Genomic DNA, 24,683 nt, shown 5'->3' on the forward strand with positions numbered 1-24,683 from the left:
GACCCTCCCTCCGCTGCCTCCCCGCCGCCTCCCCGCCCCGTCAGAGCCGCCCGGGGAAGCGGCGGAGGAGCAGCCTCGCTCCCCGGAGCCCCCCGGAGCCGCGGCGATGCTGAGGGAGGAGGAGGAGGAGGAGGAAGGGCGCTGGTAGAGGGGCGGCGGCGGCGGGGCCGCGCTGCTGCCCCCGTCGGGGGGCACCGGGGGTCTTCGAGGGGCAGCGGGGGGAGACCGGGGGGCACCGGGGGAGCGCAGAGGGGGGACACCGGCGACCCCCCGAGCCCCTCGGGGCGCCGAGCGGTGGGTTTTGGGGGCGGCCATGCGCTGAGCGCCCCCGCTGCCGTCCATGGGGCGGCGCTGAGTGGGGGGGGCGCGGGGGGCTGCAGCATGAAGTCCCTGCTCTTCGGCCGCTTCCTCCTGCTGCTGCCCTGGGTGCTGGTGGTCATCATCGTGCTGGACATCGACAGCAGCCGCCCGCCGCTGCCCCCGCGGGCCGGAGCCGGGGCTGATGGCGGGGTGGGGGGGTCCGGTGTGGGTGTGCGCGGCCCCGAGGCGGCGCTGCCCACCATCTACGCCATCACGCCCACCTACAGCCGCCCGGTGCAGAAGGCCGAGCTGACCCGGCTGGCCAACACCCTCCGGCAGGTGTCGCGGCTCCACTGGATCCTGGTGGAGGACGCGGCGGCCCGCAGCGAGCTGGTGAGCCGCTTCGTGGCGGCGGCCGGGCTGCCTTGCACCCACCTGCACGTCCCCACGCCCCGGCGCTACAAGAGGCCGGGGCTGCCCCGGGCCACCGAGCAGCGCAACGCCGGCCTGGCCTGGCTGCGGCAGCGCCACCAGCACCTGCCCCCCCCGCAGCCCGGGGTGCTCTTCTTCGCCGACGACGACAACACCTACAGCCTGGAGCTCTTCCACGAGGTGCGTAGGGCTCCCCTCGGGCAGCGTCCCCCCCCTAAAAATCTCCTCCCTCCTTCCCCCAGCCCTCTGCCCCAACCCCGACGCCCCGCGCCGCCGCGGTTTTGGGGCACCCCGCCAACTTGCGGAGGGGTTTTCTGCTCCTCCCGGCAAGTTTCGGGTCCCCCAGGCTGTGCTCTCGCTGCCCGGAGCCAAAAAACTGCTCCAGGGCCAGGCACCGAGCTGCCCCGTCCATCCTCCGGGGCCGTCCCCTGCCGCCCCGACTTCCCTGAGCCCCCCGACCCTAAAAGCAGCCCCTACGAGCAGCAGCAGGCTGTCCCCGTAAGGACTAACCAGCCCTTCGGCAGGCTCTTTCATAAAGAGATGTGCTTTCAGCCCCCCGGTGAAGGGCTTTGCTCCTTCTCGGTGGGAACTGGCGAGGATCTGGGGGAGGTGATCCGGCTTTCTGTCTCATTTCCCCTGGCAGGAAGGAGGGATGCTTAATAATAATTAATGGATGTAAAGCAGCAGCAGGATGAGCACTCGCATCTCCCGTGACATTTGGGGAGGGTAACCTTGGCAGGATGGCGTGGGAAGGGGACGGGACAGGAGGCTGGCAGGCAGGTGGGGAAGGTGAAGGGCTCGGGACGGATCCTGACCCCTGCCTCTCACCGGCAGGCGGTGCGGTGTAGAGCAGCGTGCAGCCCCGATCTGCACTTCACAGGCATCGTGCTCCCTCAGATGTTTTCCCCTTGGTAGGCTAAGAGGATCGTGGCGCACAGAAATGTGAAGCACGGGAAATTCCCCAGAGCGGATTATTTTAGAAATGCTTATGTTGGCTTGTGTTTAGATTTGTAGCGGATCCGCTTCCACTGTCTGCGTGTCGACAGGTACGAGGTCCCGTTGAGCAGAGATGCCCTAGTTCCTTTCCCAGTTTGGCATTCGGCATCGAAACTGCTGATTGGGGGACCTCTGCCTGGGGGCTAAGCCCCTGCTGTGCTTGATTTCCTTAAGATCTCACAGCTGTGCTTGGGGTGTTATGAGGTGGAGTAATCCCATATACTGATCTTCAGTGGGATGGGAGTGCCCATCTCTGCTCGGAGATGTGAAACTAACCTCATTCTTTCTAAGGGACTCTGTGAATTGATTCAGAAAATGCACTTTCACACCACAAGTAGTGTGAGAGAAAATACCTGGAGGTGAATCTCTACTTTTTTTGGAGTGCAAGTGTTTAAGGCAAACTAAAGGAACAGTATTGCATGTCACCTGAGTGGCCCACAGCTATTGGGGTCTGTGTCAGATTTATTCTTTTATTATTCCCTGTACTGTTGTTCTAATTGTTGTGGATGATGAAATGAAAAGGTACAAGTGGTCTCTCGGTCACAGAATGCATGAAGGCAAAGGAATAAATGTCTGAAGGGCTAACCTTAGAAATTACCTGTGCTCCCTCCTGCTGGCAGGAGCAGTAACCTCACACCTGCAGCTGCGCAGCCCCACGGCCTCTCTTTGACCAGGGTTCAGCCGCTGTGCAGGAGGTGTTTGTTATGAATCCTGCGAATGAATGAGCTCTCCTTGTGAGAGGTAGCAGCTGGAAAGCTCCAGTGCAGGAGCAGAGGAAGAGCTCCTGCTCCAGCTATCACTGTCTCCTGGCAGTGCCGACAGGCAGTGTGTAGGGCAGGTCTCTGGGATGCCCCTGACAGTAACTCCAGGAATGAATGTCTTGTCAGCCTGGCCAAGTTAACCAAAGTCTTCTGGCAGCATTTGCTGGCTGGATGTGCCTTTCTGACAAGTGGGAGGTTACATTTGGAGGGAGCTAGTAGCCTTGTTTTCAGTCTAGGCACTGATTGAAATTTTATTTCTTGTCTTTAAAAAAAAAAAAAAAAAAAAAAAAAAAAGAAAAAAGGATAAAAACAACTTCTCTGTGGTTACGGATTCTGGCTTGACAGCTCTGTAGTAAATCCTGCTCTCTCCTTCAGGGATTGATTGATTTATGGGGGTAAACTGTGCTTCTCTTCTCCAAGCACAAAAAGAGCAACTTCAGAACGTGTTGCATGCAGAAGGACTCCAGCAGTAACTCCGTCGTGGAAGTGGTGTAAAGAAGCCTGGGAGGGAGGTGTTTTCTGCGTGCTCTTGGTTACCTTACCAGGTGGATTCTCCAGATGGGCAGTTGCCTAATCCCGAGGTCTGATTAACTGTAGTCTGCTTACCTGGGAGAGCAGTGTAAACGTGGAGCAAGGAGAGAGGATCTCTGACTGTTGGTCCCACCTGTGTTGGCTGGGTGGCCTCCAGCTGGGTTGGTGTCAGGTGTGTGTTTCACTCACAGGTCTCCTCGTTTATATATGTAGTCAGAAAGGGGCAGGGGATGTGCCAGCCGGCTGCTGGTCGGTGTCACCATCTGCAGTAAATCTGGTGCTTTTATAATGGTTTATTTTGTAGGACGTACAATGGCGTGTGTGTGTGTAGCTTAGTGTTTGACTGGCAAAAGTACTTCCTTGCTGTCAGGCTGGAGGGGGGCTGAACATGTTTAGTTGCAGCTGGTATCTTTCCACTGCTACTGTATTCCCTGCTGGCTCAGCTCGGGCTAATCCTCATGAAAAGGCTTTGGGGAAAGGAGCAATTGGCTCAGGGGTTGTAAAATTACTTGAAGAGCTAAGTGTGGCTACGGTTATGATCAAGAAATATTTCCAGGAGTGGAGGTGTGGCTTCTTTAAGTTATCCCCAGCTCTTTTCACCTGAGGGTGTAATGGTGCTCAGGTGAAAAACCTTTTACTTCAGTGCTGCTGGGTCTGGTGTATTGTTTTGTCATTTATTCTTTTGGGATCCAGGCCTCAAAACTGATTTATTTTTTTTCCTGGCTCAGATATGGTGTTTGCCTGGAGGTGTCCAACTGCATCTCTCCATCAGAAAAGCAGACCACTTTCTGAAAATGTCTTTTATCAATTGAACCTCAGCCTGGGTTCTTAAAGCTTCTGAGGGGCCTGAAATCCCAAATTCAGTATCTGATAGGCTATACAGATGTTCCTACATGAGTCATCATAACTTCTATTTTTTACTGTAGGCTGTGCTTTTTGGAGTGACTCTGTTATGGTTTGTTGTCTTTGTGCTTCATCTTATTCCTGAATGCAAGTTATTGTAATATTGTGACTGATGCCTAGCAACTGCAGTTCTGTATTTTTAGACTTCCAGAAAGAAAATCTTAGATAAGGCTGGCATTCCACCTTCATAGAGGATTTTTTTTTTAAACGAGATCAACCTGAGCACTGGAAACTGAAGGCAGACATTGCTGAAATTCCACTTCCCTTCCCTCTTCACATCCTTCATGTGTTTGTGGGTCTCAGTTGTTTTCTCTGCCCGCATTTTGAGTAGTTGGCCAAAGGCCACCACTTGCTTGGCCCACAGATGGTTGTACATGCAAGTGAGATGAAGCTGGAGATCCATTCTGCTGTTGATTGTGTGGACTCTCCCCTGAAACCTTTGAGGATGAGGGCCATGCTGCTTCAGGAGTACAAAGAGCAGGAACAAAGGTCTTTAACATGCTAGAAGGTGAGCTTGCGCTATTCAGAAATGCATTGACTTTCAGAGGGTCCTAAGTTTTATCTGTCACCTTTGCTTGTATTTTGATCAGACATGTAACTGTGAAATTCAAGTGCTTATATCTAAAACCATTATCTCCCTCACTGCCACCCCTAGCCCTTTGGTCACTGGTGTCTAAGGTTTCATAGCAAGGTTTGCTGGGTGTCTCAAGTGTGCAAGCACACACCACTGTCTTGTCTGAGTGTGAGCTGAGGATTCACAGACTGAATCTCCTTAGAGGAATTTGCACTGTAAGGTGTGTTCTGAATGCAGACCTGCAGAACACAGTGCAAAGCATTAATCATGATTTCTAAGGGGAAAATAATCCTTTTATTTAGTGGCTTAGTTAGTCTGGTTGCTCACTGAGTTAGGGACCAGAATTCAAATTGCCACAGCTGTTGACTAAATTAGAATGCCCTGTCGGGCTAGAAGGGAAGGAGGTGGAGGAGAGAGATCTCCATCTCCTTTGCTTGAATCTGAGGTAGTCTTTATAGATAATTCAAGATTTGTGGAACCACAAAAAAAAAGATATGAATCTGATCAGTGAAGAGGACAGTCATCTGGGTCACTCTTCAAAGGAATAATTTAAACAAAATCAAAACAAAAATTCTCTAGTATTTTGGAAGTATGCTAATGCTTAGGTGGTGGCCTAAATTGCCCAGGCAGGATCATCCTCAAATCACCCAGATGGGAATGAAGATTCATGAAGAACAGAGGAAAAATAGTAAAGATCATGCCTTCGCTAATAGACACTGATAATTTCCATAGTGGCACTGTGGAGCAGAGGATGAGCTGTGAGAGTGATTCACACTGAAAACATTTTCTCATGCCCCTGCCCTTCCCTCTCCCAGAGGATTTGTACAAAGTAGCAGGTATCCTACGTGCTGGGTAGCAGTTTGTGGCTTAAAATACCCATGTTAGTAAAATCAGAACAGAAATACTTGCAGGCATTGTGTGTTGTGTAGGCATTGGATGGCCAGTGGATGTGTCTGTCAGCCATGCACAGTTCTCCTTCCTTTCCAGAGAGCCCTCTGTGATGGTGTGGGGCTTTCTGTGATGTGTGATGAGGGCAGGACAGCCTCCATCCTGTTATGGGACTGAACGCAGCATGGTGTTTCCATGCTGATGCTGTTCTCATCGCTGTGCTATGCACCCCTTGCAAGGAACTCATGAACTCACCTACCTGTTACACACTGACTTGTCAAATGCATGTGTGATGCAGGCGTTGGCCCTTATCAAAGTTAATTTTATACATGTTTCAGGGTATTGTGTTCTTTGTCAAGGGCTTGAATTGGTTTGGGTTTGTTTACATGTAGGAGGTGGCAGTTTTAATTTGCTACTTTATCCATGGACTTAAATTAGCACCAAAAGCAGACCAACCCATTCACATTCCAGGGACTTCTGATCTGATGCAGTGATCAGAGAAACCTAACGGGAGCTTTTCCCCCCATTTGAATATTTTCTGGATTAATTGAGAAGTGACATTGATATCTGCTTTGTCAAAAGAAAAAATCTCAGGAAAATATTATGAAAGTGAAGACAAAATTTCTGCATCTCTGACTGTTCATGACTGTTATTCTCTATTAGCATAAGAAGGGCAAAGGGTTTTAAGTATTTTCTTAAAAATCTTTTTTTTCCAGTCATTCTTCCCATCCCCCCAAGAAGGCTTCATATTAGATGGGGTTTTTCTGGGAAAGAACAGTGGGAAATTGAACTCAGGCTTCAGTTTTCCCATGATCTCCTTTGTAACATAGTTTGAAAGCAACTCAGAGAAGACGCACGAGAAGAATTGAGTATTTACTCAATTTACTCCAAATTTAACAAGGGAAGGGTTAGTGTTCTTTTGAAAGCTTAATAAAGTATATTCAAGTTATGACAATTATATAAAAGTAGACTTCCATGTATCTTTTAATGGATATATTTATGCAAATGACTTTAAAGTAGTGTAAATTAATCTGTTTCTCTCTAAAAACATGGAGATCTTTTGTCGCATCTCTTGGAACTGGTTGGAAAATCAGATTTTTGCCATAGCATTAAAAATAACACTCAGTAGCCTAGACAGAATTAAATATTAGCTGGCTGTCATTAGTTATTTCCTTCGTAATAAAAAAGATCTAAATATGAGTTAGCAGCACACTAAGTATCTTCCTGGTATATAAATGGTTTAAGAATACGTGACAGATTTTAAATGCACACTGACAATTCCCCTTGCACGTAGATGTGTAATACCTATGCTAAAAAGGTTGGATGAGAAAAGGCTGGTAGAGAAACAATGAAATAGCTTTTTTTGTCACTGTTTCCTCTCATTTTAAGCTATTTGAAGCAGATTTATCTAAGTGAAGGACTCTGGATTACCTTGTGCTAAGTACTGTCTATTTCTGTATTTTGACAACAGTCTTTTCCTTTTTACCTGTGAAACTAATGCCATTACTATCAAATTAATTATGAATGGTTGGAGGCTCTTTCGGGGGGTGCCTTGCAAGATGCAGGAACACAGCTGAATGGAATGACAGAAAGTAGGATAAGAAAAAGAATTAGTAAGTAGAAGAGCCAAAAGAAACATGAACAACAAATTTTTTGGAACTCTTCCCAAGTTGGCTCCTAACTGCTGTAGTTTAGTACTGTTTTTTCCCCTAGGGAAGCAGTACTGACATTTGTACCCATGGATTTAGAAGCATTAATCATTGTATCCAATACATAAAATGTTGCTTGAGAGAAGGGAAAATTAATCTATCATCTTTCCTATGTGGTGTGGATTGGGTAAAAATCAGCAAAGGAAGCTTAAGGCAGATATTTGGAAAAAGTCTAACAGTAAGGATGATAAAGCACTGGATCAGATTAGCTGTGAGGGTTGTAGAGCTTCTGTTTTTTGTGGTCTTTAAGAAAAGATAAAACAAACATCAGAGGACCATAGAAAGGCTCTGGATAAGAGGGCTCTTAAAGATCACCCAGTTCCAACCCTCTTGCCATGTGCAGGGATGCCACCCACTGGATCAGGTTTCCATCCAACCTGGCCTTGAACACCTCCAGGGATGGGGCATCCACGGCTTCTCTGGGAAACCTGTGCCTCACCACCTCTGAGTGAAGAATTTCCTCCTAACATCCAATGTAAATTCCCCTCTTTTAGTTTAATACCATTCTGCCTTGTCCTGTCTTGCTGTAGCGAGGTGGGGGTTGGCCTGTTCTCCCACGTGCCTGGTGACAGGACGAGGGGGCATGGGCTTAAGTTGAGCCAGGGGAGTTTTAGGTTAGATGTTAGGAAGAACTTCTTCACTGAAAGGGTTGTGAGGCACTGGAACAGGCTGCCCAGGGAAGTGGTGGAGTCACCATCCCTGGAAGTCTTTAAAAGACGTTTAGATGTAGAGCTCAGGGATATGGTTTAGTGGAGGGCTGTTAGCGTTAGGTTGGAGGTTGGACTCGATGACCTTGAGGTCTCTTCCAACCTAGAAAATTCTGTGATTCTGTGATTCTGTCTTTATCTGTCTGAGCATAAAGTCACTCTCCATCTTTTTTATAAGTCCCCTTTAAGTATTGAAAAGTTGCAGTGAGGTCACCTCACAGCCTTCTCTTCTCTAGGCTGAACATCCCCAGCTCCCTGGGGATCTTTGATGATCTTTGTGGCCCTCCTCTGGACCCGTTCCAACAGCCCCAAATCTGTCTTGTGCTGGGGCCCCAGCCCTGGATGCAGCACTCCAGATGGGGCCTCATGAGGGCAGAGCAGAGGAGGACAATCCCCTCTCCGCCCTGCTGCCCACCCCTCTGCTGGTGCAGCCCACGATGCAGTTGCCCTTCTGGGCTGCAGGCACACGCTGCTGGCTCATGTCGAGCTTTTTGTCCACCAGAACCCCCAAGTCCTTCTCTGCAGGGCTGCTCTCAGTGAGTTCTTCTCCCATCCTGTCCTCATGTCTAGGATTGCCCTGGCCCAGGTGCAGCACTTTGCACTTGGGTTTGTTGTACCACATTTGGTTCACATGGGCCCAATGGCATCCCTTCCTTCCCTTGTATCAGCTGCACCACTCAGCTTGGTGTCATCTGCAAACTTGATGAGGGTGCACTTGATCCTACTGTCTTTGTCGCTGGTAAAGATATTAAAGAATACCAGTCCCAGGACAGACCCCTGAGGGACACCACTCGTCATGGGCCTCCACCTGGACATAGATCCTTCAGGTCTAGTTTAAATGCCATTTATCGAGCTGCGGGGCAGGGCAGGCTAGGTCAGTGACTGACACGTTCTTCAATTTGTAGACCCTTCCTACACATTTTGTGGTGGAGACATAGACCCCTGTTTACTGACAACAGACTTGCTTCTTAAAGTTACTGTCACCAAAGCCTCACTCGCAGTCCCTGAACCAGAAAACCACTGGCACAGATTTTCTGACACAGGACCTCCTCTGAAGTAAGGAGCTCCTCTTTATGTCTAAGGAAACGAACATGGCAATGTTGCTGCTGAGCTGTCCTAGCTTGTAGTGCAGTCAAGTAAGTTTTGTTGAAGTAGAAATTGACTTGATGTGACCTGAGAGTAACGCACAACACCTGGTTGAGAACTGATAAAGAACCTGGCTATGGTCATGCTTTAAAAGACTTGTACTGAAGGAGCTCTAGGCTCTGGATCACATTTTTGGTAGTAATAAATTGGAATTTTGCATACAGATTTGTTTGAAACTCACTGGGATGGAGTTTTATCCAGGTGAGCCTGGATGATAATCTGTAGGCTGACCAGTACAGATCACAAACTACACAGGGGCTGAAGTGACAGAGAACAGAACAAAGCTTACTGCATGTGGCAGCCAGGTTTGTTTTTGCTGTCAACACTGAATCCAAATAGAAACACATCAACATCAGCCTGCAAAAACACAGGAATTGTTGTTCCTGCCTTGAAGCCTTTTCACTGTAGGAAGTATATTTCCTTCTCTTTGTCATTTACCTTCATTCCCCTAGGGCTTTTTTATTTTCTTCCTGGCTTGGCATCTTACCTATCCATCAGCACATCCCATTAAGTAGCTTTTCTTGATTGACTGTGGTGCTATTTTTGGCAATGCTTTTAACGCTATCTCTTTTATTGCTCAGCTACGTTTTGTGCATTTTCGCTTGTTATTCTTTAGTGGTTCCTATATTAGTACTATGTCTACTGCTGTATTCCCATCACCTCATTGGGATTTCTTTTGTCAGTTGTTACTGCTCTGTCCTGTCATTTCCTTGCCCACTCCTTCCTAGTTCTCAATTGCTTCATTTTTGCTTGTTCTGCCATCTTGCAATGTCCTCCACATCTTTCCCCATCCAGTACATCACTCTCCTCCTGTGTCCTGACCACCTTCAGATAATGAAAAAGTAAAGAGAGGAAAACAAAACATTTCCAGAGGGAGATTCATCCTATCTTAAGATTGCTGTCTATGCTGGGCAGGATGAATCACATTGGCAGGTTCATCTCTGCTCATTAACTATCAAAGTTTAACTAGGATTGACTAGATGCCTACCCTTCAGAGAGTTATGTGTAAGAAAGATGAATCTTATTCGTGTAAACTAATAGGACTTAAAAGTGGTGAACATTAAGATAGCATGTGCTGCCACACATTAAAGTGACAGCTAGAAGAGTAATTTAGGAAGCTGTTTGTAATTTATAGGATTTTGGCGGTAGTTTAACTCACAGTAGCAAAGCCATTTAGAATTAACATGTTTTTCAATCACCTTTTTGTGTCCTAATGATTAGTAGTGTCAAATCTCAGTTGCAAGCTGACCTTTTAATCCAAATACAGCTTTCTTCCCATCGTACATAAATACAGCCATGACACGTGAGTACATTAAATGCAATAATGCAATTCTCAGAAGATTAAAAGAAATATTCCTACTTCCATCTGCCTAGCAAATCCTGAGGCTGTAAGGTATTTCAGAATTAGCATAAATACCGGTCTAGATGTGCTCTTTCAGTTTGTACTTAAAGGGATTGCTGTATTCTTGACACCTACTTATTTCGTTCTCCACAAATGTAACCTGTGAGAACAAAGAAAGTAACACGAGTGCAAAATGAAGAGCTCTGTAAATGTGTGCCTATTTTCCCCTGAGGTATGGTGGCATTACAAACTTAACTCACAGACATGGAGATGAGCACAAGACTGTAATAATTAAACCTTCCTGGGACATTTCATGCTACTTTCTGGAGGTCAGTGGGATGCTCTTGAGTAGCAAGGTTTCCCTACAGACTGTAAGCCGAAGTACTGATGAAAATTTGTCTAGCTGTGTTAGCATAAATGCTGCAGCTAGTATTTGCCTTGCCTAGAAGCTCTGTGTGTTCGGGCTCACTTTGCAACATAGCTGCCCAAAGGCTTCCTGTGGGAGAAGGCAGGGCTGTGGTGCAGCTGGGATCCTGCCCATACCTTGTGGCAGCTTGTGATCACCATGCAGAGCAGCATGGGTGCAGGCTGGCAGCTAGCACACAGCTGTCAAAGTGCTGTAAATCCAGATGCTGAGAAGTTGCTCCTGCAGCCATGCACTCCAGAAGGTATTAGTGCCAACAGAAAGTGGGCAGAGGACACATGTCCTAACACCGGTGTGTGGGTGCGCGGCTTGATTGTGCCCCTGGAAGCCTAAGGCACACTTGGCTGCGTAGACAGGCCCGAAAGGATCATGCCCTGTGTCCATATCCCATGTGCTTAGATGTTAATGCCAATAAGCTGTTAGAAAAACTTGCAAATGGGATGTATCATTAAAACCAGAGCTAGAAGAGCTTCACGAGAAGGTTTATCTGATTTCCATATCTGAATAGTTACTTGCTAATTCTGTTTTTTTCTGAATGGAGGAGTGGGAGAGAAAAGAAAAATACTGTTAAGCAGGCAGAACGGTTAAAGGCAAACACCTTTGACAGTAGCCTGTGGAGACATTCATTGCAGTCTCTTACCGACACTGAAATAGTCAATAGTTTTGACATTAAATGTGCACAAACAAGTGGAAGGAGAAGGAGGTGTACACCTCTCCTTTGTGTGCACATACATATCTGGATTTTTAAATATGTATTTTATGCATTTCCTGTATTCTCTTAAGAAAACCTGCTAATGCGTCTAGCTTAGAAATGCCAACAAGAGTGAAGTGTTCTCTTTGTTTTTTCTAGTGGATCTCTTGGGAGTGTAGATGATACATATGATAAATCTTTCACCTTGACGGAAAGAGGGAAGTGTTTAATATTTAACCAAGGTTGTCTTTTACTTGAACATCTATCGATAGGGGAGTGCAGTTACAAATAAGTAAAATTTCATTTGCTTTTCTTGCTAAGATGAGTGCTTGGAAGGAGAAAGGGATAACCTTTCCCTAAGGAATAGGCCTCAACTGCACTAGAAGATGAGATTGTTTTAAAAATTGATCGAATTAAACCCATGCCACACTGGAATAGTTTCCTGCTTGCTTAAGTAAGACCATATTTGGCATGGTAGTTAAACCAGTGGCTTTTGAACTAGCATGTTAAAATGGTGTGAGTTGTGTCCCTGCTGTCAGTTCTGTGCTTGGCTTCTCAAGTCCTCAGGCAGACATTTTCCTGTGGGGAGCAGGGCCTGGGGCTCGTCTCCTGTGTTCTGTAGGTAGTGGTCTTCTAGCCTGTGAACAGAAGAATCCCAGTACAACATGCCTGTGGCTAAAGGAAGAGTGATCTTCCAGTACCTATAGTTCATTCTAGGATAGATGAAGACTGCATTTCCAGAATTACATTTGGTTACACTGGGGAAAAAACTCCCATTACTGACAACAAACTCGCAGCAGCACACTGCCCAACCTGCCTTCTGTCCTTCTCAGAAATGTAACGGCTCTTTCTGAGAGGAAATGTAAATGTTAAAAGGGATAACCCCAACATTTATTTATCTGTGAGCCTTTAGTTGATCTAATCTGCATCTTTTGTCCAAACTTGGTATGTTGCAGGTAGGGGAAGGGTTGTGTGTCGCAGTATCTTGTACTCCGTGTATTTGTTAACAGTCTCTAATTATACATGTCTTACTGAAATGCGTATTTGTTAATCATTCCTATAAACTCTCTCACTGGGATCTCTCTCACAGTTGATAAGAGGTCTATAGAAATACACCTACTGATAGTATGCTGTAGTTTTTTGCCTGCAACAAAGATCTAATGCACCGTGAAAAACCCAAACAAACAAGTAAGCAAGTGATGTTTTTTTCAAGCAAGTAATGTTATTTTTTTTTCATGGCTTTTAACATTTTTATTTTAAAAATAACTTGATTTAGATATTTCCTGTAGAAAGGAGGTGCCTACTACGAGGAGTGGCTGAGGGAGCTGGGCTTGTTCAGCCTGGAGAAGAGGAGGCTCAGGGGTGACCTTATCGCTCTTTTTAGGTACCTCAAGGGAGGCTGTAGCGAGGTGGGGGTTGGCCTGTTCTCCCACGTGCCTGGTGACAGGACGAGGGGGAATGGGTTTAAGTTGAGCCAGGGGAGTTTTAGGTTAGATGTTAGGAAGAACTTCTTCACTGAAAGGGTTGTGAGGCACTGGAACAGGCTGCCCAGGGAAGTGGTGGAGTCACCATCCCTGGAAGTCTTCAAAAGACGTTTAGATGTAGAGCTTAGGGATATGGTTTAGTGGAGGGCTGTTAGCGTTAGGTTGGAGGTTGGACTCGATGACCTTGAGGTCTCTTCCAACCTAGGAAATTCTGTGATTCTGTGATTCTACTAGCTAGGGAGCTGGAGATTTCACAGAAAATGAGTGGGCCTATGCAGCTTCCAAGTGTTTACTCTGTTGGGCTGACACCTGTAAGCTAGAATTCCTCGTAAGTACCTAGTATTGATGATTAATGTGTAGGCTTTCCACCAACGCTTACAGAAAAGCTTACTAGGAAAAAAGCATGCCCAAAGTCACGCTGTGCCCGCCTCTTGCAGATGCGTACGACCCGCAAAGTGTCGGTGTGGCCCGTGGGACTCGTGGGAGGACGGCGGTACGAGCGCCCCGTGGTGGAAAACGGCAAAGTCGTTGGCTGGTATACGGGCTGGAGGGCTGACAGGCCGTTTGCTATTGACATGGCAGGTGAGCACCAAGCTTCATGGCGCATGAACGTGTTTCTTGTAACACCCAGACCTACGTTTTCTGTGAGTGGGACAGAAACAGATGTCTCGAGGTAAGCAGCTGTTAAAACTTCTGAAGTGTAGCCGCTGTACGTAGCCCTTTAGCGTTAAATATCCTGGAAGTCTTAGCTTGCACATCTCGTTTAATTAAGTTGCTTCTTAGTGATAGCTGAACTTACTTCTCACTTGCTTTTAATTTTATGTGGCAGCTTGGCAGTTATGTTGTATAAATTGTCTGAAACAATTACAAGTACAATTTACAAGTTAATTGTAAATTAAGCTGTTAATTTTTTTAAAAAATTAACGAGTTAATTTTTGCAAGGAACGCCTCCCTTTCCTTGTGTCATCAATCTACTGCAGCCAGTATAAATGGAAACCCTTCTTAGACCCCATATTGTAAAATGCTACTTTATAATGAAATAATTCATTTTTTATTGGCTATTTGGAATGATGGTGATAACGGTAGATGGATATAGTATGAAATGGTGTGCTGAGGGGGGGGAAAAAATCACTGTCAGCTATAGCCTAATAGATGAAGGCAGAAAAGCTTCAAAATTGATCTACTCAATCTTCTGCTATGAAGTTAGCACACCACAGAGCTCTGTCTTGCTGTCAGTCCATGCTTAGACACTCTTTTTATATACTCACAACTGCCACATGAATCACCACGGTGCCGAATTCTGGTTGCTGATGTAGCAGCAGCTGGTTTCCCAGAATGATACGGTATTTGCACTTAAGCATATTCTGTACTCAAGGGAGCAGAGGGAGGGGGAAAAGTAGGGATACAAGGGCAAGAATGGGATAGAAATAGCCAGCAATTTTCAATTTTCTTAAAACCTTTATGCTTCAGGAATGGGAAAGGGACATTGCTTTCTCCTCTCAACAGAATGTTTTTATATGGATTGAAGTGTTTGATGACAAATACGTGCAGTATTTATAGTACAGTTGGTTAAAAATAGCACTAGGAGAACTAAGTAGTAGCAGAAGTATCAACAGGTGAATTTTTCCGCACTGTAGAAACCTTACAGGTTACTAGTATCACCTAGCATGAAAAATTTTGAAGCCTCTAGGTAGGGGCATTCCTCAGGGGGATATCTAGGTATGTCAGTCCCAAAATGCTAGCAGCCTGGCTGCAGCTCCATGCTTTAAGAACAGTCTCTGCCTGTGGATATATAGATACGTACAGATACTATGTAGTAGAACTGGTTGCTCTTGGGCATTGTAAGGATGATAGCATGGTTCATAATTCATTAGCAGCAGGCAAAAAGCCATTACATGACATTAGCTGAGGGACTCTAACCCTGATACGAAGAGATACATGGAAAGTTCATGTCATCTTTGCTTACAGTTTGCAGTGGCTGGCTGAAACACTGGCATGAGGGAAAAGCAGCTCCATTAGGAGCATGACCTGCTCTGACATGACTACAGAAGTCATGGAAGAGAGAGTTACGGAAACAGATACAAGGGCTGAGAGTATAGGAAATTATTGCAGAATCACCAAAAAGGAGGTACTACTTTGTGAAAGTACTTGTATTTTTCTTCAAAAAAGAAAAATCAGGAAAAAAAAGTTTTTAATACCATTATTTCAGTAAAGAGGAAAATGGGTGTTATGTAGTTGGGTAAATATGTATTCTGAGTCTGCATCTTCATTCCCCTGAGGAACACAGCAGAAGGGCACAATCAGAACAGAAGCTGTGAATTCAGAATGAAAAAGGTGTCTGAAGAGGTGTAGTGTACAGGATGTGCGTGAGCACTGCTTTCCAGCCTTGTCACCCCTACCACACCTCTATACCTTCAGGGACTTAGAGGACTTGCTAGTAAACTGAAGTGCATGCTTGTTGCATCACTGGAATTCCTCCTCCTACTGGCACCAACTATGTAAGCAACTAAGGTTATTTCATATATTGCACCTAGGGAAGATCAGGAATAAAAAATAAATAGTGTGTAAGTTAAGCTGTCCAGCTGTCTATAGCTGTTTCTAATTAATGTTCAGGTTCCCAAGGTAATGCTAAGGGGCCTCTGTTCTTTTACAGAACCGTATTTTCTTAGTGATTTTCACAAGGATTTGATCAGGAGGCTTGGTATGAAAAGGATGGCTGTTCCAAAGGTCCCCGATTTAATTTGTGGCTGTTCAGCTGAAGTGCATCCTTGTGTTTAACTACACAAACTTCTTATTCTCGACTTTAAGATACAGGGCCAAATTCAAATCTACCACAAGTGGAGACAGGTACTGCTGATTTCATCGGGATCAGCTGAAGACCCTAGCTGGCCAACTTCTAGTTTCTTCTTTGAAACGTCCTCACATGTGGCAGTCACATTTTATCTGTTCAGTGAACATTGATTTCTTTCGAGAAGTTTGTGGTTGACACTGTTATTCCCCAGTGCTAAATTGCATTCAGAAAGCAGAGGAGCTGTTTCCTGTGTTCCTTATTGTCTGGCAACCAACAGAGCATACAAATTAGTTCTGGTGTTTTTAAAGTACTGCCTCAGTTTTAACAGTAGGTGTTTTCTAGAGGTTGACAGACTTCCTTATCATAAGGGAAGAAAAGGGAAGGAGAATTGGGTGTTGTAAGCAAAATGTGACAGTGAGTCCAAGCTAGCAGGAAGAAGGGGTAAGAAATGACTGCAAACACATGGGAGAGCATTTGGCTGTTAGAGAAAAGGGATGTGAGAAAAAAATATGAGTTCAAGGAAAATAAGCAGGAAAAGCACAGGTTACCTGGAAGATAGATAAGTGTGCATTCAGAAAAAGGCTGGGGCAGGGGAAGAGTATATGTCTTTTTTTTCCCCTTTTTGCTCTGTCCAGCAGAAGCAGGGGAGAGCGGGGCTGAGGAGGGAAAAAAAAGGAGCTGCTCTTTGCTCTCTTGCCTCCTGAGAGCCCCTGGACTCATCCGCAGGGCTCAGTGATACAATAAGCACCCCTCTTTTTCCACAGTTAGAAGTGGTCTTCTTGCTAAAGCCTGTGTGCCAGGGCTGTATTTCCATGTTTGCAGAACTGGCTTTGGAACAGATTTAAGTAGGGAAAGCAGTGTGGCAGAACAAGCCAAAATTAATTTTCAACTTCTAAGGTAAATTTTACCTATTTGGTTTCATGAGAATGGTAAAAGGTATTTACCATTGGCTGAAATTCAACCTGTGCTTATTACTTTAGAAACGTGCATTACCTAGAGCTGTTGAAGAGTTGGCTTTGTAGTTCTCAGTGAAAACGGTACTTTACTGGATTCTGCAATAAATATTGTTTGTACTTTTACCTAGACTATGATGATATTTTATTAAATGAAGCTAAGCAAAATTCTATATCCACAACATGAAAGGTACAGAAGTTGGGCTCTTGTATTACACAAAGAATGAAATTAAGAAAATCTTCCTCCAGATACAGACAAACATTGCCCAGAGGGTAGGAAAGGAAACATACTGTCTTTTCAAACACACAGTCCTAAGGTTTTAAAAGTGTTATTAAAATCTAGGTTAAACACAAACTGAGGAAAACTAGGTTAAAAAAAAAAAAAGTTATACCATCATGTTAGGAACTAGAAGTATGGAAATGCGTTGTCACTCAAGGCAGGTTTCATCTTAATCTAAGCAAAATTTACTGCAAGACAGACACCTTTTTCATTAGTATTTCTGTCACAGGCTGAACAGGATTTGACTGTGAAAGCTGCGAAGCATCTTTGCTCCTGGTGACTCTAGCTGAGGCACTCTTTTTGTAATAGGTTGGCAGAAAAATGATGTGACAGAGCCATCTCACTCCCTTTTTCAGGGGAGTCCTGTAGTGAAGGAGGTGACACTCCAGTAGTTGGTTGCCTTGATGTAGAACTGCCTGAGGAGGCCTCAAACACTGTTCCTTATTTCACCAACTTGCCTCCTGCCACGGCTTTTATCCCTGGAAGGACGCACACCTGTTGAGTATGGCATCATGAAGTATGGCATTGTTTTTTACATCTTTTTAGGCAGTTTGGTCTGAATGGATGGGAAAATAACAACTTGAAGCAATAGCTGCTTTTGGTTTGGTTAGAACACTATTCCTGTGTACTGTCTGATAATTTCTGTTACAGATTTAGTCTACCTGTGCTTATCCTAACATCAGGCTCCACAAATACTTAGGCTGTCTACAAGGACATACTGGAATTTCTCTGGACCTAGAGAGCCTGATGCAAATACCAACTCCAGTACGTCATGATATGTTGATATCTAAAAGAACACAGGCTGCAACAAGAACACTTTGAGGCTTTGGGGGAATTTAAAAAATCCTTCCCTGTGCCTCCCCCGAAAAAAACAAATCACCACAAACTATTTTCAGGTAACAGAATCACAGAATTTCTAGGTTGGAAGAGACCTCAAGATCATCGAGTCCAACCTCTGACCTAACGCTAGCAGTCCCCACTAAACCATATCCCTAAGCTCTACATCTAAACGTCTTTTAAAGACTTCCAGGGATGGTGACTCCACCACTTCCCTGGGCAGCCTGTTCCAGTGCCTCACAACCCTTTCGGTAAAGGAGTTAACCGTAGAGGTTATCCATAGCCACCTGGGCAGCTGAAGTGAGTGCGCTGTGTTGTTTATTATAGACCTGATTCTAAAGTGACACTGTTATCGATTTACTTACAGCTTGTTTCCAGTGCAGGAGTTTTTCACCACCCATGAGAACAAGTTAGATCATGAATCTCGCAATGTCAAGCCTGGTCAAGGAAAACAGATGCATGCTTCACATTAGCATTGCAGCAGCTGCTTTGGGCATACAGATTAATCTATACCTGAGATTCACTGGGCAGGCAAATTTTGAGTCATTCGTTGTGCTCCAAGTCCCTCTGCTAGGGCCTGAGCAACCACCTGCTTCCTGGATGCTGTGGCGATGAGATCTTTAATACATCTCATCCTTCTCACGGTTCTCCTGAGAAAAAAGCCAGTCTATTAAAGACACTGCAAAGCATGGCACATTGCATAGAGCTGCTGCTGCAAGATGAAGTACAAACAAAAAAGAAAATATTGAGTGGCTACAGCAGACAATCTCAGAGCCCCCACCCCCCCCCCAACAAGTATGTAACAACTATCTTACAGGTTGCCCAGTTTATAATGGAGACCCTCTTTCAGGTGAATGAATTGTTAGAATGTTTCTCTGTCCTGAACAATATATATAACAAACAATATATATTTTTAAAAATTGAACCCAAATTTTCCATCACAGGGAGAAGGAGGAAGCAGATCCCAGGTCAGGACGTGTTTAACACATCAAAGTTGGTACTACCTCAAACTGTGTGGAAACCAGTGTATCTGTGTCAATACCAGCACCGAGCTAAATGGGCTAAAATGCTAAACATTTATCCCATTATCACTCTGGAAGTGATAAAGATGCTCAGTTTCTAGCTTGCCTTCAGCTAGTATCCTGTCTAGAGCCTTCAGGAGGCAGAGGCATTTATTGTGGCAACTCGGTCCTCAAAGGCTGTCTAACTGGGTGAAGAAAAATGTTTATCAGCGAACAGAAACTGTTGATCCAAGACAAGCCAAGGTGTGAATTAACAGATTGGTTCCACAGAAAGAAGCACAGATGCAGGTTTTGCCACATCTTCCAGAGGTCTCATCCTCCAAAAACTCATTCGTATCCAGGTGGAGATTCAGCCTGTTAGATTTTGGTCACAGCCTTGCACTTAACAAACAAAATGCCCCTTTACACTTTGTCTATGAAATTGTCCTGTGGTATTTCAAGTGATTAAGCTCAGTGTGACCTTGCAGGAATAATGAAGTAAGAGTTGTCTGAGCGTGGTGCTGCTCAGTTACGCTACACTGGAGACATTAATTCCACGTAATTCCTTGGTGGGGAGAGAATTCAGACACAACGGTGGCTCTTCACCTACTGTCCTGGGATCGTGAGCTACCAAGGGGAGTAACTAGTGCCAGCATGGCCAAAACCTCAGCCATCTATCTCTTCTTGATGCCAAAATGATCTGTGATAAAGCCAACCGAAAGCTGGCACTAGAAAATGTTTTCCAAGTCCGCTGGAAGTCTTATCTACAGAAATATGTCATGTGAAAGTAAAGCAGTTATACAGCAGAGCTGAAGAACTGCAAAGCTGGGAGATAAGTCTCCCTGAATTATTTTCAAGTTGCTGCTTACTCAGTCTCTTAAGATACCCAGAGAATGCGTGACCACTGCTCGCGAAACCAAGCCTCAGGCCAGTCAGTGCACAGCAGTCTACATCCTTATTGTGTACAACAGTTTAATAATTTGGCTTAATTTCATGTCTGAAAACATGGGGGGATTTTTGACAGCACTCTAGGAGGGTGGTTTGCAGTAACACGGTACCGAGGCTACAGCATTGTTGAAGATATAAGCATAGGACAAATTCATCCTTAGACCTGACTCCATTTCTCAATGCAGGAACAGGTTTGAACCAAGAGACCCTAGAAGGAATTCTTGTATTGATGAGTATGGACTATGGGGAATCAGAGGCCAAGTTAGGTGAAACGTGCAAAGAAATGCTAGGAAATGTGTTTCTGTTCTACCTCGGATGCTTTCACCACTCTTTAAATCTAGGCCATGGTACTAATTTTGGTGTTTACTTGGTTTTCTTCTTCACGGATGACAAGCTTAAATCTTAGAGCGTTTTAAAAGCAAACAGCAGCTCCTGCAGCTGATCAGGGCTCCAGCAAAGACTGACTTACCTTGCTGAGCAAATTATGTGGTTTTGTGCCCAAACTGTCAACCAGCATGAAGTCTGGTTACACCAAAGACTGTAATTGCTTGTTCTAATTTAGAAGAAAACCTAACCAAAAATACTGAACTGAACCAGGGCAATTCTTTACTTTTAAAGAAAAAAATCACTTTCTGGAGTCTTACTGTATTGTAAGGTAAACGTGGTTTCAACACACTTTCTTTGCATGTGATGTATTAACTGCTTCCTTTTATTTTCCTCTTTAAAAGACTCCCATAAAAGACCCAGGTAGTTTCAAGGAAAATACAGCAGCAAGACAGTTCCGGTAAAAAAGGAGACAGACCTATATTCCATTAGAGAAAATCATACTCCTTTTTAATGAGAAAAATCTTAACACTGTCTTTAGAACTTAACATGCTCACAGTTTTCCAAAGCAGATGTCAAAACTGTAGTAAAGGGACAGCAGCTTCTCTTACAAAGGGGCAGCTGGCACCACTCAGAACTGACTAAAAAGCATTTATTTATGTGGTAGTCTTGGCTATTAGACATAAGGCATTGCAAACGTATTTTTTCTCCACAAGTGTATCAGAACAGTTTTGGGTCATACCTGAAGTACGCATACGACTGAACCTTACTGAATGAACACGTACATTTCTGTAAGTAACAGCAAATGGGAAGACTAACCTTTCTGCTTCAGAAAGGGTGAGTTTGTTCAAACTCCTGATTTCTTGGTTTGTTATCTCCCTTTGGGGGGCCTAGTGTATGTTATCAGGGGGAATGCATTGCCAACAGAGCTATGCCCACAGATAAAATCCTTTGCATAGTGCAGTGCACAGATCAGCTACGGACTGTCGTGCAGGTGACTCCTTATAAACGACCTGTCTCATCAACAAGGCAAAAAAATCTCTGAAGACAACAGTCATCAGTTATGAAACTTTTTTTTTGACTCTCACCTTTAAACCTAGAAGTGTTAGTTCAGTGTCAATGTCATACATTTTATTTTAGTAAAAATTTAGTTTTATTTTCTGAACTAGGAGTAGAAAGGGAAAATAGTCCAACATCTTAGCAATAGCTGACTTCTCAGGCAAAAAACATTCTCTTCATTACAGGAAACTGATTAAACGTGTTGAAAATACAGTGCAATAAAAAAAAATGAGTGCATCTCCAGGGCAAAACAAAACAACATGGGGTGTACAGAACTACTAAATATTGTCTACCCATATAATCAAATTTACATGTTTTTAAAAGGAACATGGAGATTTCTAGGCTTAAGTGTAATCTGCAGAAAATGTAAAACCTTAAGCATTTTCTTAACCATTTTTTTTTTCTTCAAGGGTTTGCTGTGAGTCTTCAAGTGATTCTGTCGCATCCAAAAGCTGTATTCAAGCGTCGTGGTTCTCAGCCGGGAATGCAAGAATCGGATTTTCTGAAACAGATAACTACAGTGGAGGAACTGGAACCAAAAGCAAACAACTGCACAAAGGTACTAATTTCCTTCCTAAGGAGCTCTTGTGTTTTCTTTGGAGAAGGCTGTACTAACACAGATGCTGTTTTATAGGTCCTTGTATGGCACACACGAACAGAAAAAGTCAATCTAGCTAATGAGCCAAAATACCATCTGGACACAGTCAATATCGAGGTATGAACTGGAGACAAAGTTGTACAGGAGGTGCAGTACAACGGGCGTGTCAGAAGGTGTTCGCAATCAGCCAGTTACAACAGTCTACACGTGTGAGATCTCTAAACAGTCACCTGACGGACTTCTGTGGAAACAAAAAGAAAGTTGTCAGATACTCTAATAAGCAAATCAAATGGGTGTGCTTCGTTCTAACTTGTTTGCATGCATTTCTGAGCTCGTCTTAATAAACTGACACTTACCTTTATTTTAAGGCTGTTTCCACATAGTAAAAACAAGCAAGAGAAACATGACTGCAATGGAATATTTTCAAAATCATCATGTATGTACATAGTTTTTGTATTTATCCAGCTTAATGGTGTAATTATAAACTGATTTTAAATCATGAACAGTTGATCTCAATATTTGCATAAATAGCTGCTCCAAATTGAATATGTTTTCCTTCATTAAAAGCAGGCTTCTGGAAGAAATAGCTGTCCAGTTGATCGTACAATGATGAAATAAAAACCCACAATCATTTATGGATTTATCCTTTTAATATAGGGAAATAACATTTTATCATTACGAGGCACCATAAAATGTAAACACAATCACTGTCATAAACCTGGATCACTGCGAGGAAAAAATATATCTGTTCACACTGAGTTACCTTGTATACATGTTGTGCCACTAGTTCTCAGCATTAATACTGTGTACATGCCTCGTGAGCCAGATTGGGTACTTTATCACAGGAAACTCAAATGGATCAAATGCTCATTTTTTAAAAGAATAAACTATTAATTTGTAGAACTACAGTAACATCCAGGTTTATCTTTCTTTCAATAACCATATTCCCTGTTATGCACACCATAATAACATCACAGTGAAATGTATGATGAAACAAAATTTCTTTGATACACTAGAAAACATTGCTCAGTGATACATTTACATTCTATTTATATATGATTAAACATTTGTTCATACAGTACCTTCTACAGGATTACTGGGTAATTTTTTTTGGGGGGGTGGGGTCAGGGTTTATATTTTTGGATATTACTAACATGATAGCTACATCCCTTATATGCAAACATTTGATCTAGAATTTTGAGGGAAAAAAATCAGTATGTGGTTAAGCAGCTTCTTAAATACATGGTCTATGAAATCATATGCATTGTATGAAAACGCTGCCAATGATATATAAATGTATTCTTGATCTGCTTTTCACTACATCAAATTTAAATCAATATAGACCACAACACGGTCAGTCAGTTATATTCTTAATCTGAACAGCTTGGGAAAAAGAAAAAGAGTATGTACATGGAGAGAACAGCAAAAGTAAATGCATTTGAACAAGGAATGTTAGGTGGCTGTTCTGGAGGAAACTTCTATTGCAACTTTCATTTCCACAGTTGTGTGCTCAGAGTCTGACCAGAGGAGCTTCCAGTCCATCCTGCCACTGTGCTGGGGGGCTGGCCAAAGCCCATCACATTGCTGGAACTACTGAGATTCATCCCGGCCATTTGCTGATTCATCTGTGAAGCATACACAAGTCTTGTTAGTACTGGTGCTGAGAAACAACACACTATTAGCCAAAAAGCAGTAATGCCTCCTAAATTAGCAACCCAGTTAAATTATATTTTCCTAACTTTAATATTTCTTATTAAATATTGACTCAAGATAAGCTTCTGAACATTTTTCAAGGGACCAGCTTGTCGGGAACCAGTTTCTGCTCAAGTGATCATCATTATACATAGGTTGGCTGGCTGTAGCACTTGGTGTCTATGACAAGCCTACAAACATTCTGCTGGTGAATTCACAGAGCATGTGACAACGAAATCTGATGTGTTGCAGTTGGTACCAGCCTGAAGTTTCAAAGCTAACCAACAAAATGTTGGCAACTGCAATAAGGAAACACCAAAGCAGGTAGCATAGCCTTATCTACATTTGCAACTCCACATGGTTTTTGTTTCAGCAGTATTTCTTTGGAGACCTCAAAATCTTGACTACGCTTTTTTATATAAATTGTCCATTTAGCTGGCCAAAAAAGATACAGATTTATTAACTTGAGTGTTGTCTAAATCTAAGCGTTTTTGCTAAAGAAGCAACTCAAGATACCCTAACTACTTTAAAACAAATGGTTCACCTGAAATTAAGAAAGGTAACTAAAGGTGGGAAACAGTTCAAAATCAAGCACATTCATCTTAAGGACAGTGCAAAAAATACTTCTACTTTCTAAAACTATTATCTATTTGGTGTAATTTTCAGCACCCAATATAAAAACCTTTAGAAACCTCTTACCTTCTAAAAAACACTTATTGACAAGCTCAAAACTTAACCATATAGACAGAGTAAAGATGTCCCCTCTTAATAGTTTGAGAGCAAGACAGCAAATAATAATCAGAAGCAACGAACAGGGATGTTGGCTAAGCAGCATCAGATTAAAGTAAGAGACTGCATTAGGTAAAATTTCAGAGTTCATGTAAACAAAACCATGCAACACCAGTATACAAAAGGAAATTGTGAAAAACTGGTGAAAGAAGTTGTTAAATGAACTGCAAGCTAGTATTTCAGGGTAAAATTCAGTACTGTGTGCTTTCACACTTTTATCCACAAAAATGACTGACCAATCACTGAACATGGAAATTAAAAAATGCTGATGAGAACATCTCACCTAATTGTTAATCTCTTCTTGAGCAGAATTCTTAAGAAGCAAACTATATAAAGCAAGCTATTCTGGTAAGTAAAGCAAGCTCTTCCCCTTTTAACTGAAACACAGTTCCCCTACAAATTGCTGAATATGAGCATACTGGTATTATTATCTGGTGTGCAAGTAGTGCAGAAATAGGTAGGAGCTTGTCCTGTGAGCCAACTTTTAATATATATTTGATAAAAAGCATGATTTTTATGTCAA

The 24,683-nt window shown here is 43.6% G+C and overlaps 2 protein-coding genes across 2 annotated transcripts in view; one reads left to right on the forward strand and one right to left on the reverse strand.

The window, feature by feature from the left end:
* The first annotated feature begins 238 nt into the window (after nt 1-238).
* B3GAT2 (beta-1,3-glucuronyltransferase 2) lies at nt 239-22,582 on the forward strand. The gene is made up of 4 exons (XM_032184098.1): nt 239-912; nt 13,326-13,470; nt 21,492-21,640; nt 21,716-22,582. The coding sequence occupies exons 1-4, from the start codon at nt 382-384 to the stop codon at nt 21,800-21,802; spliced, it is 912 nt and encodes a 303-aa protein (XP_032039989.1). The 5' UTR covers nt 239-381; the 3' UTR covers nt 21,803-22,582.
* SMAP1 (small ArfGAP 1) overlaps nt 22,311-24,683 on the reverse strand; it is an 83,159-nt gene continuing 80,786 nt past the window's right edge. The window contains exon 11 of the mRNA XM_032184099.1: nt 22,311-23,304. Within this exon, the coding sequence (XP_032039990.1) occupies nt 23,170-23,304 (135 nt within the window). The 3' untranslated portion in view covers nt 22,311-23,169. The remainder of the gene's footprint in view (nt 23,305-24,683) is intronic.

This window comes from Aythya fuligula, chromosome 3 (genome assembly GCF_009819795.1).
Source record: "Aythya fuligula isolate bAytFul2 chromosome 3, bAytFul2.pri, whole genome shotgun sequence".
In the NCBI taxonomy this organism is placed as follows: Eukaryota; Metazoa; Chordata; class Aves; order Anseriformes; family Anatidae; genus Aythya; species Aythya fuligula.